At 50.4% G+C, this 15,483-nt stretch overlaps 1 protein-coding gene across 1 annotated transcript in view; it reads left to right on the forward strand.

The window, feature by feature from the left end:
* The first annotated feature begins 246 nt into the window (after positions 1-246).
* The window catches only part of Dscaml1 (DS cell adhesion molecule like 1), a 315,656-nt gene continuing 300,419 nt past the window's right edge, over positions 247-15,483 (forward strand). The window contains exon 1 of the mRNA XM_051197313.1: positions 247-466. Within this exon, the coding sequence (XP_051053270.1) occupies positions 247-466 (220 nt within the window). The remainder of the gene's footprint in view (positions 467-15,483) is intronic.

Raw genomic sequence — 15,483 nt, forward strand, 5'->3', positions numbered from 1 at the left:
ACTCTTGGCACATATATGACATATGTCTCTCTCTGCTACCATAGGCTCAAAGCCTGTGGGTGGCAGGGACCCCTTTCCTCTTTCAGCCAGAGAAGCAAGATCGAGACGGTCTGGTCAGGGTCCCCACCTCTGTCCCTGAGCTTGTGGGGCTAAGGGACTCCTGGACTGGGGCTGGAGTGGGGCTTACCACCCGGGGAGTAGTGGGGGGGGGGGCGGAGAGAGCGGCCGCCTAGCCCAGCCCCGCGGATGACAGGAGCCGGGGAGCTGAGGAGGGAGGAGCCGCCGCCGTGCGCTGGGCTGAGGAGCAGAGAGAGCGGGGCGCCGAGTGCGGGCGGCTGGGAGCGCGCTGAGCGGGGGAGAGGCGCTGCCGCACGGCCGGCCACAGGACCACCTCCCCGGAGAATAGGGCCTCTTTATGGCATGTGGCTGGTAACTTTCCTCCTGCTCCTGGACTCTTTACACAAAGGTGAGACCCGCGCTGCCCGCGGCTGGGCGGTGGACGCGGCGGGGCCGGGATGCGCGCGGCTGGAGGCGAGGTGCGGTGCCCGGTGGGCTCCAGGTGCCCGGGTGCAGGACCCACTCGGGTGTATGGCGCTGGGTGGGCGCGAGGGGTGGGGCGGTTCCGCGAGAAGGGTAGGGTGAGAGTCAGCCTGGGACCGTTTGCCAGCCCCCCTAAGCCTGCCGTTCAGGGGCGCGCCCGTGGGGGGCGGTGGCCAAGGAACCCCTGGTTTCCCCATCCCAGCCTGCCTGCAGCTCTGCCCTGACCCCCTCCCCCAGCCCCTTGCTCGTTCCCAGGGCTTGCTGGAGCCGGGACCCCGGGGTGCCCCGCGAGCCAGGTGGTCCTCGGACCAAGACTTCATCCGGGAGCCCTCGATAACTGGGTCCTCGGACCTAAGGAGGCTCACTCCTGCTGTAGCTTCGTGCGCCCCTCGACCGCCCTCGACCCCCGCCCTGGCGCAAATGCCGGCGCACCGCATGGCGCTTATCCGCGCCTGGCTGGGTGCAGGGCTGAGAGAGCTGGGGGTCCAGGGAGGCGGGGGTTCCCTCGGACAGGAAGTTTGTTCTTCAGGCCCAAAGGTCGCCCTCACCTATATCACCCCCCCCCCCCGTACCTCGTCTTCTCTGAGTCTCCCTGGCTACCTTAGGCAGCCTGCCCCAAGGTGCGAGACTCTCCCGCGCTTGGCCTGCTGGACCTGGGGAGAAGTGTTCAGACTGGGGGGCGTGTCCCTTTCCTTGCAGAGAAAAGGTCGCTAGGGGTGAGTCCAGGTGTCCGGCAAGTCCAGACCAGCTCCTGGGGCACCGCGCACCTGATCTAAGAGGTAGCCGAGACTGAGGTGTTGGCAAGAGGCAGGCATTCCCGATTGTGACCAACCTGGACACCAAATTGGGACCTGGCCAGAGCGGGCAGTTGAGCTTCTAGGCTGTGGCAGAGGACGTGCCCCCGGGCGCGCAGATGGCGGGAGGGAGAGGAGGCGGCCGAACTCCGCGCCCTTGCGCTGTAGAGCACAGACGCTCTTCGGCTTTACCTGCTCAACCCTCTAACTTTTCTCCTTCGCGCCGGAGGGCAGTTTATCCTTCTGTCCCCTTTGCCTGGGTTGGCCTGTACCAACAATAATTCTTGCCCCCTAGGCGATGGGGAAGGGCAGTCAAGAGTCCGGGGAGGGGATCCAGTCTTCTCCTGAGTTTGCAACCTGCCAGAGACCCCAAAACAATGCCCAGTAAGTGGGGGGGGGGCGGGGAGAGGAGGCTAACCTTTATTTGTAGATATGGCCCCGGTCAGAGCTAGTCTGATGGCCTAGTCTCCTGTGATTTTGCCCAGAAGAACCGAGTGTTGGGCAGTGGGTGGCCTTAGATGGTGAGCAAAGCAATGGACTTTCGCAGGCTCAGTGGAGGCCACTGGGTAACACACTAAGGCTGGTCTAGGTTGTTTGACTCCTTGCCCCCTGAACTGACCCCTTCATCCCACCTTAGGCCACAAGCTTGCCTCCTGCCCTCACTATACACCCAGTTTTCTTTCCCGGGGCTCTTCCTGCTTCCCTCCACCCCAGCAGGTTGGTTTGGCTCACAGCTTTAATTACGTTAATATTAAATATACATAAGGTGAGGAGCGGCTTTCTCTCTCCATAGCTCTCACTCCACCCCCCATCCCTATTCCATTTTGTCAGGCAAGAAACACAAACCAGAGGTGCGGCCACACTCAGCTGCTTTGTCCCCAACCTTGCCCAGGAATATCCCATTTCTCAGCAACAGAGACCCCTTCACAAACACCTGCAGGACACCACCCTCCCCATCCAGGAGCTCTGCATTAATAAATGAAGCCCAAGTTATTTGATAGGGAAGAAGCAGATGGAGGTGGGGGTGAAGAAAGGCCCAGAAGGCCACAGGGCAACAGCTGGAGGGGCAGACCCCTCTCCTACTCTTGCAGGAAGTTGCTATGAGTAGGTCTTGTGGGTAGATGGGAGTTACCAGGTATGGCAGCCCTGGGTGGCTGTTGGGTGTGTGGATCCCTGGCTCCCCTGTTATTCAGAGTACCAGCATCTGTGTTGGGCGCCAGGCAGCCTTGCCAGACAGGCCTATCTTTTCCGTGGTGCCTTAATTGGGTCTTAGGTGCCAGGCTGATCCCCAGGGGCCTGTTCTGCTTGGGGTGGCATGGTAGGTGGGTGGTGGAGGCGGCTGGGGGAAGATGTAATGTGGGGAAAGCAAGAAAGATGGGGCGTGGTTTATTTCTCTCCCGTTGCCAGTCACCCCCGCGGCACCAAGGAAAATGTAAATGCGAATGTTCCAGCCTGTTACAGAAAACAATATCCTCTTGCAATAATTTGTACGTCCATCTGTGAGGAGCGGGAGGCGGCAGGCAGAGAGAAGAAAACAGGGGGAGATGGAGCGTCCTCTGGATGGAATTAAGCAGTTATTGAATGTTTTAAGCTTCTGTTATTTCCATTCCTCTCAAAATACCCTTTTTTTGATGAAGCCGCAGCTCAGCCCGTTTCCCCAGAACTAAACGGGGAAGGTGTTTTAATAATCGGCTATCGAGTCTCCAATAACTGCCTTATTATTGCCAAAACAAATCCAGGTCTGGGCAGCCAGATGAACCCCAGCGAGGCTCTCTCTGTTGTTACATCCAGCGTGCCAGCATCTGTGTTGCCCGAATTTGCATTTTTACTGTGTAAAAGAACAAGCTTCCTCGGCACTAAAATCCCTGTTTTCTAAAAGCCAAAATAATGGGTTGCATTGATTTTTTCATTTCCCACCCCAACCTCTCCGATGGGGACTCAGGGTTCCTCTCTCTGGAGAAGACCAAATTAAAAGCCTTTGTCGGGCCATTAAGAAAATCTCCAGCATTCTGTTCAGCGTCTAATTAAAGGGGGGGGGGGAGTTGCTGGGGGCATGTTTTTAAAATCTCAAAGTGGCAAGTACAACTTAGCGGAGGTAGGTGAAGGACCAGTGAGTGTCTGGGAGGGGTTGGATGGCCAGAGGGACCCTAGCTACTGGAATAACAAACATGAAGGAGAAGGCAATTGCCGTGGATGCCTGACAAACCATTCTGATGCTCCTTTTCCTGGGCATCAAAGCCGGCTGCCTTAAAATATTTCTGCCGCAGAACGAAGAGCTCAATTAGAGAGAAAAAGACGTCCACCCGAAGGCAGCACGGGGCTGAACAGGTGCCGGGCACTGGCCAGAGTGTCTGTTTTTCTTACAAAGAGGGAGGAGTAGGCATACAAACAGTCAGTTTTGGCCTGGTGATGGTTTGTTCAAGAAGCAAGCAGGCTAGGGGGTCCCCAAACACAGGGTGAGGGTCTGCTTAGAGCACATCACAGATACCAGAGCCTTTGGCAAGGTATGGTCCACAGGAGCCCTTACCTCCTCTACATCTTTAGGGAGTCTGTCTTTGTGATTTGTTTGGCTCCTTGCCTTGGCTGGTGAAATATGACTTTATTTGTTCAGAGAGCTCTATCAGAGTGTTCAGGTCTCAGGTTCTCTCCTCCCCTATGTTCTTGGAGAAAATGTTTCTTGAGGGGAAATTTAAAGCAGTTGCAAGGAAGGATTTTCAAGTTTTTTTGAAGTGCTTTCCTAGCCCCTAACAGTGATTAGAACCCTGGTGCCAGAATACAGGGCAAACTGCAAGCACCAGAGATGGCAGAAGGCCAGGAACCCAAGAGCAGGCTCCAGATTTGCATACAATTTGCATGTGGATTTTCATGCTCACCTAGCTAGGCCAAGTGCCTAGTCCTGTGAGGAGCATCCCAATCCCAGCTTTGGTAGGAGCTATGCAGTAGCGTTCTCCTTGTATGAAATAGGAATGGGGGGGGGCGGAGAGGGAGTAACAGCTTGGTACATACAGTTTCCAAATTTTAGGCCTACAAGCGCTTAGAGCTGTCAGAGCAAGCTGACAAGTAAGTAGCTTTTACCTGTTGTATGTACCTGAGCTAGATAGTGGTACTGGGTAATTAGGATAGAACTGGTGACAATGAGCAGAGATAGCCCGAGCAAATATGAGGTGTGGGTCATTCCTCTGGTGCCTCAGGATTCCAGTTATGGGAACCTAGGGGCAACATCAACCTTCTGGGAATGGAACATTTGAATGGAGGGAACTTTCGTGCTTCCAGTAGTGGTAAGGAGTGAAGAACCATCTGTGGGTGAGATGGCTAAGGCACCATGCTCTTATCCTCCAGTTACTCAATATCCAGCCTTGGGAAGGGTGGTGCACCGCCTCTGAGGGAGTGAAGCCAGAGCCTGCTGCTTCTTCTATCAGGACTAAGGCAGTTTGGGCCTCTAGATTGTTCTACAGGGGATGGGCAGTGGGAAGGCAGGCAGGCCGTGTAGACTTTGGAGTAATGTTTGAAGGACAAGCATTTAGGAGAGCTGTGTGATTACTCTTGGGAAGCCAGCAGGGACATCTGTGATGGGGCATGGCCTAGGGATGGCCTTGTCTGTCTTTCTGGGGCTGTAAACAAAACTCACCCTGGAAGGTACATCTCTTAGGCCTTCTGGAATGTGCTTCTGCATGCTTGCTGGTCCAGAAGGGTCCTGGTCTACCAGAGTCCAGAGAGTGCATGCTCTAAAGACTGTTCTGTGGAGTTCTAAGTGGGGGATGGGTAGAATTAGAAGGACTGAGCTTTGTTCTTCCTATCCAGTACCTCAACTAGTGCTCTTGTCTGTTTCATATGTTGGGGTGTGTGTGTGTGTGTGTGTGTGTGTTTGTGTATGTGTGTGTATGCAAGTGAATGTTCACACGTGTTGGGGAAAGACTGGTCTGGCTTCTATGGTGGAAATTTGGAGCCAAATCAAGCCCTTTGTGCACATCCCAGCTCTGCACATAGCCGACATAAGACGGGGGGGGGGGAGCGTGGATCTCTAAGTCTCCTTTCCCCTATTTGTACAGTCAGACTAAGAAAGATAAAGCACTTACTGTAGCCAGAACAGGGCTGGTACTCAATAAACATTAGGTCCCTTTTGTTTCCTACTTATCTCCTCCTGCCTTGACCCCAAAATAGATTTGGAATCTTGTCTCTCTGGAGCAGTTGTATTAGCTAGCCACATTTCCAGCAAGGTCAACTGTCTTAGTCCTTATGACACTAAAAGAGACCAAGTGATGACCAGGACAGGGGTCAGGAGTTCCTTCCTATCTATCACATTGCAGGGTATCTTCTAGGTTTCGGCTTTAGCAAGAGAGTGGCAGCCAAGTGGACACCTACCTGGGTGTCCTTGGGGAGTCCAGCACCACCCTTTGCTCCGTTCATCATGGCCAGTGGCAGCAGTGGAAATGGAGAGGGCTGAGCTTGAATCTAGACTCTAAGGTCTAGCATTTGAGGGAAGCTAGGGTTGATTACCTGCAGAGAAGACTGAGGCTGGGCAGTGCATCTTAGCATGTATGCTTTGTGTAGTAATAGCAAGGAACATGAATTAAACTCAGCTCAGAGTGTGCACAAGTGCTCCTCGCAGGGTGAACCCTCCAAGTGGCTCTGAATGTGTCTCTCCCTCTTGGGCTAAGCCTTTCTGTTGTCTAGATAGTCCAGTGTTGAGAGACTACCCACGAACGTTGGTGTCCCTGATCATTCCTCTCTCTACGAACCAAGCTGCTACATAGACCCGGAGATCAAGGGTTGTCCATGGCAGGTTGTAGCCTTTGGGCTCTGCAAATGGGGGAGGGGTTGCTGTAGCACACCAACCCATGTGCCCTGTTAGACAGATGTTTGTCCAGTGCTGCTGTGGCATGAGCAGCATTAGCCTTAGGTATCACACGTGCCACTCCAGCTGCTACTCTCCTGGTCTGTTCAGCACCCCCTGCACCCTCCCCATGCCTTTGCTCTACATGAAGCTTGCTCTGACAGTTTCCAAGGTCACCATCTTCATTAAGAACAGTAATTCAAATGCCAGTTGCATATTCATTAGACTGATTTTTCTAAAGAGATATGTGTGTGTGCTCGAGCAGCCAAACACACATGCATGGTTAGAGAGAACATTTTCTGTGGACCTAGAAAACAAGGCTTGGTTTGTCTGTCATAGGCAAGTTGAGATGCTTTTATTCTATAATCTGTAAAATGGGTAGAATAATAAGGGTCCTAGCTATCTCACAGGCAGGTATTCCTGCGTGTGTATAAGAATAAAGGGAATAAAATCAAACACTGTGTGTCAGTGCTTTGTAAATGGAGAAAACATGCTACGCACACACACACACACACTTGAAAAAAACACAACAAAGCAGTCTTTACCCTATAAATATGCTAAAATTTAATGTATAATTACTATCATTTCATCATAGATAATGACAAAGGTCTCACAAAAGAGACAACTGTTTGCGTCTGTCTCCCTCCATGCCCTCACCATTCCCCACCTATGGGGAATTCCCTTAGTATTGTTTTGTGGCTTGCAGCAGCCATCTTCCTGTATTTCCCCCATCCCACCCCCATGAATGTATAGTAGGAAGAAGCCAACTTCAGCTTCTCTGCCCTCCTCCTAGGTACTTAGGTAGGCTTTTATTCCCTAACTAAAGCCCCTGGAGATGACTGCCACTCTAGAGAATCCACAGTCTTTTGTGAGAGTTTCACTGTGGTGATCTCATTGAAGGCTAAAGTACAGGGTCATAAACTCTGGGTCTACTGGTAGGGGAAGTTGGGAGCCAGCTTTGGAAGTAGGAGAATATTACTAGTCATAATTTATGGTCTCCTGAAGTTGGAAAGTGCCTTGAAGGACATGGAGTGCATCTCCCAGCCAGACATGGTCCCTCTGCAGCTACTCTACCTGGTTTCCCTTCCTATTCTCTTATATGTCCAGTATCCTTAATGCAGCTGTTTCTGGCTATGTGGCTTGTGTATTTTAGAGCACCATCCTTACACCCAGACATGATCTTGTATGTTCTCTACTCATCTTGATTCCATATTTGGACCACAGATTAAGGCAAAGACCCCTTCCACTTGTCACCTATCATCCACTTGTAAATGGACATCCTCCACATCTGGGAATTGCTCCTGTAGCTGAAGAGCCTCCCTAGTCCCTCTAATGCTTTTTTAGGTGACATCATCTCTTTCATGATGTTCCAATGTACCTGACAGAAGGAACCCCAGAGCCAGCACTGACCCCAGTCTAGGCAGTGGCTAGTGTCCTTGGGAACAGTGACTCCACTGCTCTAGGCTTTGTGAATGGAAGAGATTGGAGAGAATAATCTCCTAAATCCCTCAAGTGTTAACAATCTAAATCTGGGATTCTCTAAGGACAACTGTACTGTCTGAGCCGACTCCCTAGAAAGAACTTTCTGGCCAGAAGGGGCCTTCCTTTGACAGGCCTTGTCTAGAAAGGGCTGGAAGATTAAAGATTCTACCCAGCTGTCAGCTGTTACCCATAACTCCTCCTGGAGCCGATGGGACTGGGGCCTTGGAGGCTGGAGGATGCTGCATCCTCATTGGATCTCACAGCTCTCTGCTTGCTGGTTAGGGGAACCATGTTTGTGTTGAGAATACTCGAAACAAAACAAAACCCACCACTGTTTCTGATGGGAATAAGGAAGACCCTGAGCAGCCATTCTCAATAAGCTTTGAAAAAGTGGTCATCTCAGTGACTAGAGTAGGGAGTTGCTGGCATTGTAAAGAGAAGTAAAACATCCAATTCTTGAGATGGTCCCAAGTGCTGCAGAATTACCCTGTTCCAGATTGCTGCTCTGTATCAGACACTCCTCTGTAACTTACATACCCTTGGAGACAGTCTTAGTGTAATCTAGTTTGTAGTGTGGCTGTGGGACTCAAGGTGGGTGTCATTGGAACACAGCTATAAATGAGGAACAGGGCAACATCAGGAAAGAACCAATCTACTTATCCATAAAATTGGGTCTTTTAAGAAATGGAATTTTGAGCAACGGCTGCATTAAAGGCTTGGCATAAGAATTAAGTGAGTAATGTTGCAAGAAAAGAGTTCTTCATTCGTGGTTGCCTGGCACCAAAGAGATACTGAAAATTCAGCATCAGTGGCCACGATAGTGTGAGGAGTGTGGTAACCTAGGTGTCCTAGCTAGTTTTCTTGTTTTGTTTTTGTTTTTGTCAACTTGACATAAACTAGTTATGTGGAAAGAGAGAACATCAAGTGAGAAAATGCCTCCATCTGATTGGCCTACCGGCTGTTTTAAAATAACAAATGGTAGATGTGGGAGGGCCCAGTCCACTGTGGGCTGTGCCATTCTGGGCAGGACATACCAGGTTGGATTAAAGAAAAATCAAGCTGAACAAGCCAGGGGAAGTGAGCCAGTAAGTAGCATTCCTCTGTGTTCTGTTTTAGTTGCAGGTGCCCTGATGTCCCTCCATGATGAATCGTAACCTGTAAACCACGTGCATCCTTTCATCCCCAAGTTACTTTAGGTCATGGTGTTTTAACACAGTAATAGAAAGCAGATTAGATGCCAGGTGTGTCCAGATTTGAGGCAAACCAAGGGCAGGAGGCAGGAGGCTTGGTCCCTGTGGCTTCATCTTGCCCAAGGACAACACAAAGTCATGTTACCTGGGAAGCACTGTGGTGCCGTCTGGGAGACTCTCCCACTCCTCCCCAGAGCCTAGCCTCTCACTATCTCCAAGTGCAAATTAACCACAAAAGGGTTTTCTGGTGTCTAGCTGGCCCTCTGAGGTTTGGCACATACTGGTGGCTGAACAGAGGCCCTATGATTGCTCCCCATCTGGGCCCAGTTTCCCCAGCTGGGGCATGAGAACAGAGTGATGCTACACAATCTGTCTGTCTCACCTGTAAACATTTGTGTGCAAATGCATAGATGCAATCAACTTTGGGAAATAATCTGCAAAACCTCGAGGGCCGTATATAAGGGACTCCGAGGCAGGCTGTTGGGGATGGGGGCATCAGTGGACGTGGACAGCAGTGGGACTACTATTGAGATGCTTGTTCATGGATCATGTAACTCTTCCTGGATTAAATCCGTTGCCAAGTTGAGTTAATACACATGGTGGGAAGGCTTGTCAGCAAGCCCACAAGAACTACACTGCTGAAACGCGAAACATGAAGTCCAGTATGATACACCTGTTTCTCCCACTGATTGCTACTGAATGCGGACAGAGGACACTAACTTCTAAAATATCATTGCTGGCCCTGTGACAGGCACTGGGGGGCTGTTGTCTGAGGCGCTGCAGCTTTAACAAACTCCCAGGTGATTCTTATACATATTCATGTTTGCACATCACTGTTTTAAGTTATTCTGATTATCACCATCATCCTGGGTGCTCAGTAAATATTTATTACGTAAGGACTCGTTTACCCCACAAGTACATCCTGCTTGTCTGCTCTGACAATAATACTCATAACAACAGCTCCAAATACTTGAGTGGTGCCAGACACTTAACATTCTCCAAAAACTGTTGTTGAGGTACATACTGTCACCTCAGTCTTATAGAAACTAAGGCACAGAGAGACAAGGTTGTCTTGCCTGTGGTTGCACACACTGCTTGTAACTGATTAACAGGGATTCAAACCCAGGGAGTGTGGCAGTGGAACTAAGGTGCTTACCACTATGTAAGTGCCTGCTCTTGTGCCCAGGAGATGGAGTGATCTCTGGGAGGGTCACTGTCCTCAGGAATTCACAGTAGTAAAAGGGTCCTCCTACCCCCTGGCCCATCCTCTCATCTGGTCCTTGTTCCTCTGAAGACCTGCCACTCTCTCTACCCACTCATGCTAGGCCTGGGAAAGTACTCTTTAGAGTTTTGAGTGGGTGTTCCAGATGCCCAGCGCTGCCAGACACTGCTCCATGCAAAGTCCAGTGAATGAAAGGAGTAAACATTGCAAAGGAAGAGAGAACTAAATGACTCATTGTCCCCGTGGAGGCAGTGAGGTGTTAATATTTCAGTCCCCTCTGGTTGTCACTTCTGATGATTGGTGATGATGACATCGGGTAATTCAGTGTGCTCCCCAGAGGAATGCTGGGAGTGTGTTAAACTGCAGCCAGACGCCTCCCCACCCACTCTGGGCAGGTGGTGGGAGACCACTGGTGTTGCTACAGGCGACACTCGTGTCAGGTTTCCTTTGCCAAGCTAATCCCCCATGTGATGCCCAGACAGGCTAAGGGTGAGCTAGTTGGTAGATAGAATAGATATGCAGGTTCTAGCTGTGACCCTGGGGGCAGCCAGATGCCTAGGGGCGATTTCTGGTTTAAAAATATTGCCGTGCTATTTCTACACTTCTAATCTCCTAGCGATTTGGAGCCTGTTTTATGAAACACAGCGTCCGGGTGGTGCTCAATGTTACATGGGTAGAGAAGATTAAATGGGTTTAAGTCTGGACGTCTGTCACATGACAGCTAGGCCCATAACTTCCATTTTCTATTAAAAATCCATTTCCCCCTTTGACCAGAAGCAGCTTTGCTGTTGATCTGAATGTCTCTCTCTTTATTTATGAAGCCCCCCCCTGCCTTTCCTGGCTCTCTGTAAATTTGTTTGGTTCCATCTGCAGAGAGAAGAAAGAGCTGGAGGGGGTGACAGAGATTTAAGGAGAGAGTTGTGGTCTGCCATCGTGGGGTCTCCTTTCTAACTGGGGTTAGTTTGGAGAGAAAGGTGAAGGAGAAATGTCATTAGGTCCTAGACTGGGAACTCACTGTGACAGAAAGGCTCAGCTGTGTAGCCTGGTGCCCTTGCCCATCAGCTGAATCCTGGGTTCACCTCCCTGCCTTCCCTCCCTCCTTCCTTCCCTTCTTATCTTCCTTCCCTTCTTATCTTCCTTCTCTCCTCTTTTTTCACTTCTTTCTTTCTCTTTTCTCTTCCCTCCCCTCCTACTCTCTCTTCTTTTTCTCATTATAATTTCCTTTTCTTTCGTCCTTTCCTCCTCCTCTCCCTTCATTCCTTCTTTTCCTTCTCCTCCTTTCCATTCCCTGTCCTTTCCATTCCTTATTCTTGATCTATCTATCTACCTACACATTTATTTATTTATATACCCACTCACCCACCTCCCTGCCCACTCACCTACCTACCACATATCTCTATCCCCACTTCTCTCTTTCTCTCTTTGTTGAGAAATCCAGTCTTTTTGTCCAGTCTGGTCCTGAGCTCCTGGGCTCAAGTCATCCCTCCTCCCTCAGCCTCCTGAGAAGTCAGGAGCCCCTGTGTGCACCATTTGTGGCTCTTCCTACATTTTTGATCTTGCAGGAGTTACTGATCTCCCCCCAACCCCAAACTTCCTATTTTTCACTCACAGGACCTTTACTTTTACTGTGTACATATTAAATAAGGTTATGGAAACACCTAAACCCAGTGCACAGTCCAGCCTCCACTCAGGAAATGTTGGGCCCCTTTCTGGGACCTGGTGCCATCAGCCCTGCCAGTGAGTCTCCAGAGGGATGTCCAGCCCTAAAACCTGTGTCTGGGACCTACTTGAATGAGGACAGTCGCCATTGTGTGGAGGCCCCTTGCACATCCTGCTTGATGCCTTTCCCATTTCGTAGACACCAGCTGTACCCTACACCTTCTACTGCTGAAGGTGGCAGGCCATCACAGCAGTGACCACCTCTTCTCTCCATCTCTCTGGTACTCCAGCCTGGAGGTTTCCACAGTTCCCCCAAATACACACAACTCACTGCCAGTCATGTTGTCATGTTGAGCTTCTTGGGGATGTCTCCAGGGCCAGCCTCCTAGACCCATCCACCTTCCAGCTTGGTGAAGGCTGGCCTGTGGAGTATCTGGTCCTGTAGAACTCCAGCTTTAATCTAAAAGCTGTTCTCGGCATAGCTCCCTCCCAGACTCAGGCCTGTGCCAAGGTGTAGTCCTTCTCTGGCTCTTCTCTCTGAAAGGCAGCATGCTTCTCCTTTGCCTTTTGAGGCCTCCTCCAACTTCCCTGGAATACACTGGAACACTCAGCCTGTGCTTTGTGTGGGTTTCCTGGAGTGATGAAAGACCTGAGTCAAAGAGGACATGGGAAGTGGCTGGGGAGGATAAGGAGTCAACTCAGACTAAACAGAGAGGTTTGAGTTCTGGAGAGCTGCAGGCAGAACTCTCCTGATCATTTTAGGCAGCCTGGAACCTCCCACCCATGCATCCTTGGTAGAGGAGCTGAGCCTTTACTCCCCACTACACTCAGCAGCCCCACAAAGCAGCTAAGACATGCTACTTCTGCCCCCACCTCACTCTGCCTCTTTTGGATGTGAGCACAATGTGTCCCAGAAAGGCTAAGCCACTTACATAAGGTCACACAGCTGGGGATGTGAGCCTCTGGAAGGTAGACAGTTCTGACAGACTGTTTCCAAGATTCTGCAGTTCCCCATCTCCTTGCTCCCTTGCAACATCGCCGCTCCGTAGACTTCGGCAGGAGCAGGAGATGAAGTCCTAGAGAGCCCATACTAGGCTCTCTGGGGTTGGACTGGGTCCCTGGACACCTGCCTCTCCCCTTCTTCTGTACCATTGCCTCCACATCTATTCACCGGCTGATTTGCCCGGATTTTCACTCTTCCTGTGGCAAGAAATCCAGATATCCGGTTGGCAGTGCCTCAGTTTCCCTCTTCTGGACCCGCTCACTCCCTTCCATTGGCAGAAAGGGTGAGGCTAAATTAATGTTTATTTAAGGGATTCTGCATTTTGAGATGACAGGTGCCTTGTGAGGGTAAAATATGAACCCAACCTAAGTGCAAAATGCTATTGTTTTACACCTGCGGGTGATGTTTCATGATGGCAATGCACTGTCAGAACCCTAAGCAGAAATGAATGGTGTGTCTAATCCGCCCCAGCTCCCCCACACTCTGAAGACAGCAGCTCGCATCCTGGAGTGGGAGAAATATGAGGCTACTCGTCTTTTGCTATAAATCTGCTGTTTCATCAGCCCTGACAGGTGGCTGGACAATCCCAGTCAATTCATCAATTAAATCTACCCATTTGTAGTTGCTGGAAACCTTGTGTCCTTGGCTCTGGGACCTCCAAGTACAGGAGGGTTGCTGTCATTGTGGTTGATGGTCCTGGTGGGAGCAGACATAGCCCAGGAAGGGCTGTTCTCAGAGGCCAGGAGAGGGAAAGGGCTTGCTAGCTAGTGGAGGAGATAGGAATGACATTTAGGTATGGCCGGGGTGGGGAGAGGGTAGACAGGGCTTCCACCCCTGAAAAGCCAGGGGGTTTTTGTTTTTGTTTTTATTTATTTATTTTTCTTCTGTGGTTTGATTCATCTCCAGCGTGATTGTTCAACAGAACAAATAGGTCTATCTTCTGCTTCTGATAACAGTTGGGTCCATGTTCTGACTCTCACCATGTTGTATAAATTTAGGGTAAGTCAGTGAGCTTCTCAGTCTTTATTTATCTGTAAAGTGGAGATAATAATGATGATGATGATGATGATGATTCACTTGAGGGAGTTAAGATAAAGGATGACAGTTACCTATTACTGATAGAAATATGATGACCTCAGTGAGCCTGGCCCACAGCTGATGGTGAAGTCGATGACTGTTGTTGTTATTGGGCAGCTCTTGTCATCACCAAGGGCTCTGTCCACCTTAAACCTCTTCCTCGGATCTTTACAATAAGTATTTGGGAGCCTTTTCCCATGAATGGAACACTTCCAGGATTCGTATCTGTTTGAGGACTTTCTCAGTTTCCCTATATCTACTTGTCAGGTCCAGGGAAGAGTCCATGCCTTGATGGGGTTTGGCTCCCTCATCCATGAAGCTGACATGGTAGGGGTAGCTAAGTAATTAGGCCATCTCAGGAAGCACCCAGAAACCCAGGGGGATGCCTAAGGATAAGCTAAAGACTGCTGGGATGTCTAGAGTCTACTAGGATCCACTTGCAGAAGAAATAGAGGGAGGGAGGGAAGGAAAGAAAGAGAGATAAATTGGCGTGGCCTGGTTGTATTTGAGGAAGCCCCTCTTTGTATTGTATTGATCATATTACAGCCACACATTGCCTGGGAGGGCATTCCAGAGATCTTACTGGTTGTCTGTGTCTTGAGGAGAACAAGGAAGTGCCTCAATCTCCTTTGTAGATCAGGATGACAATGGTCACTCAGTCCTAGGCCATTGGGAGGATGCCGTGAGGCCATGGAAGGGACACTGCCAATTACTTGTTGAATGCATCTTGTCAGGAGGGCCTCTCAGAAGGTGAAAAGGGCCCCCATACATGGACATGCTGAGACATCTCGCTGAGCCTGGCTTAACTTGTAAAATGGCCCCATCTTGTGATCATGAGGAATGTTCTAGCCACAGAGAATAGGCTTGCTACAAGAGCTTCTGAGGGTCTCCCTGAGCAGAAACACTCAACCATGCATGGACTATTACAGGGAGGCAGTGTGAGGAGCTTGCCAAGCGATGCTGCCTTCCCCCAGGGCCTTTCAGTTGTTGAGGGTGTAGAGCCTGGTGGGGACCGCAAATGCATTTGCTGCTAAGAGGATGCCCCTGACACTGCAGTTAGGAGCCCATGGATGTTTTTTTTTTCCAGCACAGCTGCTAATGGCTTCATCACGGCTTTTTATGAGATGATGTGAATTGCTCTGGCCAATGAGGCTTAATGGCCTTCCTCAACGACCTGCCTGGTATATTCTCCCTAGAGGCTCTGCTCCGAGTTAAGGCAAGAATATTAATACAGTCTGGATGTGGGCTCTCCCCCTCCCCATAAAGTTGTGGAAATTGAGGTCAAGTTGGGTCCCCCACAACGTTCTTTAAACAAGCAGCAGCCCGTTGCTTACTCTTTCATCTGCCTGGTAGAGAGGGACTGGCTTCCCACAGGAGACTAGGGAGCCAGGTCTCTCTTCCTCTGGGTTGGCCTTCTTAAAGGGGAAGGACCCTGAGTAGGGAGGGATCGCCCCCCCATTCCCACAACAAGGAAGGAGCAGGAGGTTCCAAGGCCTGCGGCTGGGATAGAAGGATCAGACACTGCCCTTCCTGCCAGGTGGCCCTGAGAATGTTGCTCCACAGGGCTGGGGTTTGGAAGAGCACTGGGGATAGAAGGAGTCTTTCCAAGGCTTGTCCACCTGCTACTCTCCAGCTGAGGAGGGAAATGCTGGTGATGAAAGAGCAGGGACAACTGTAGGCAG

Source organism: Phodopus roborovskii, unplaced genomic scaffold (assembly GCF_943737965.1).
Source record: "Phodopus roborovskii unplaced genomic scaffold, PHOROB, whole genome shotgun sequence".
Classification (NCBI taxonomy): Eukaryota; Metazoa; Chordata; class Mammalia; order Rodentia; family Cricetidae; genus Phodopus; species Phodopus roborovskii.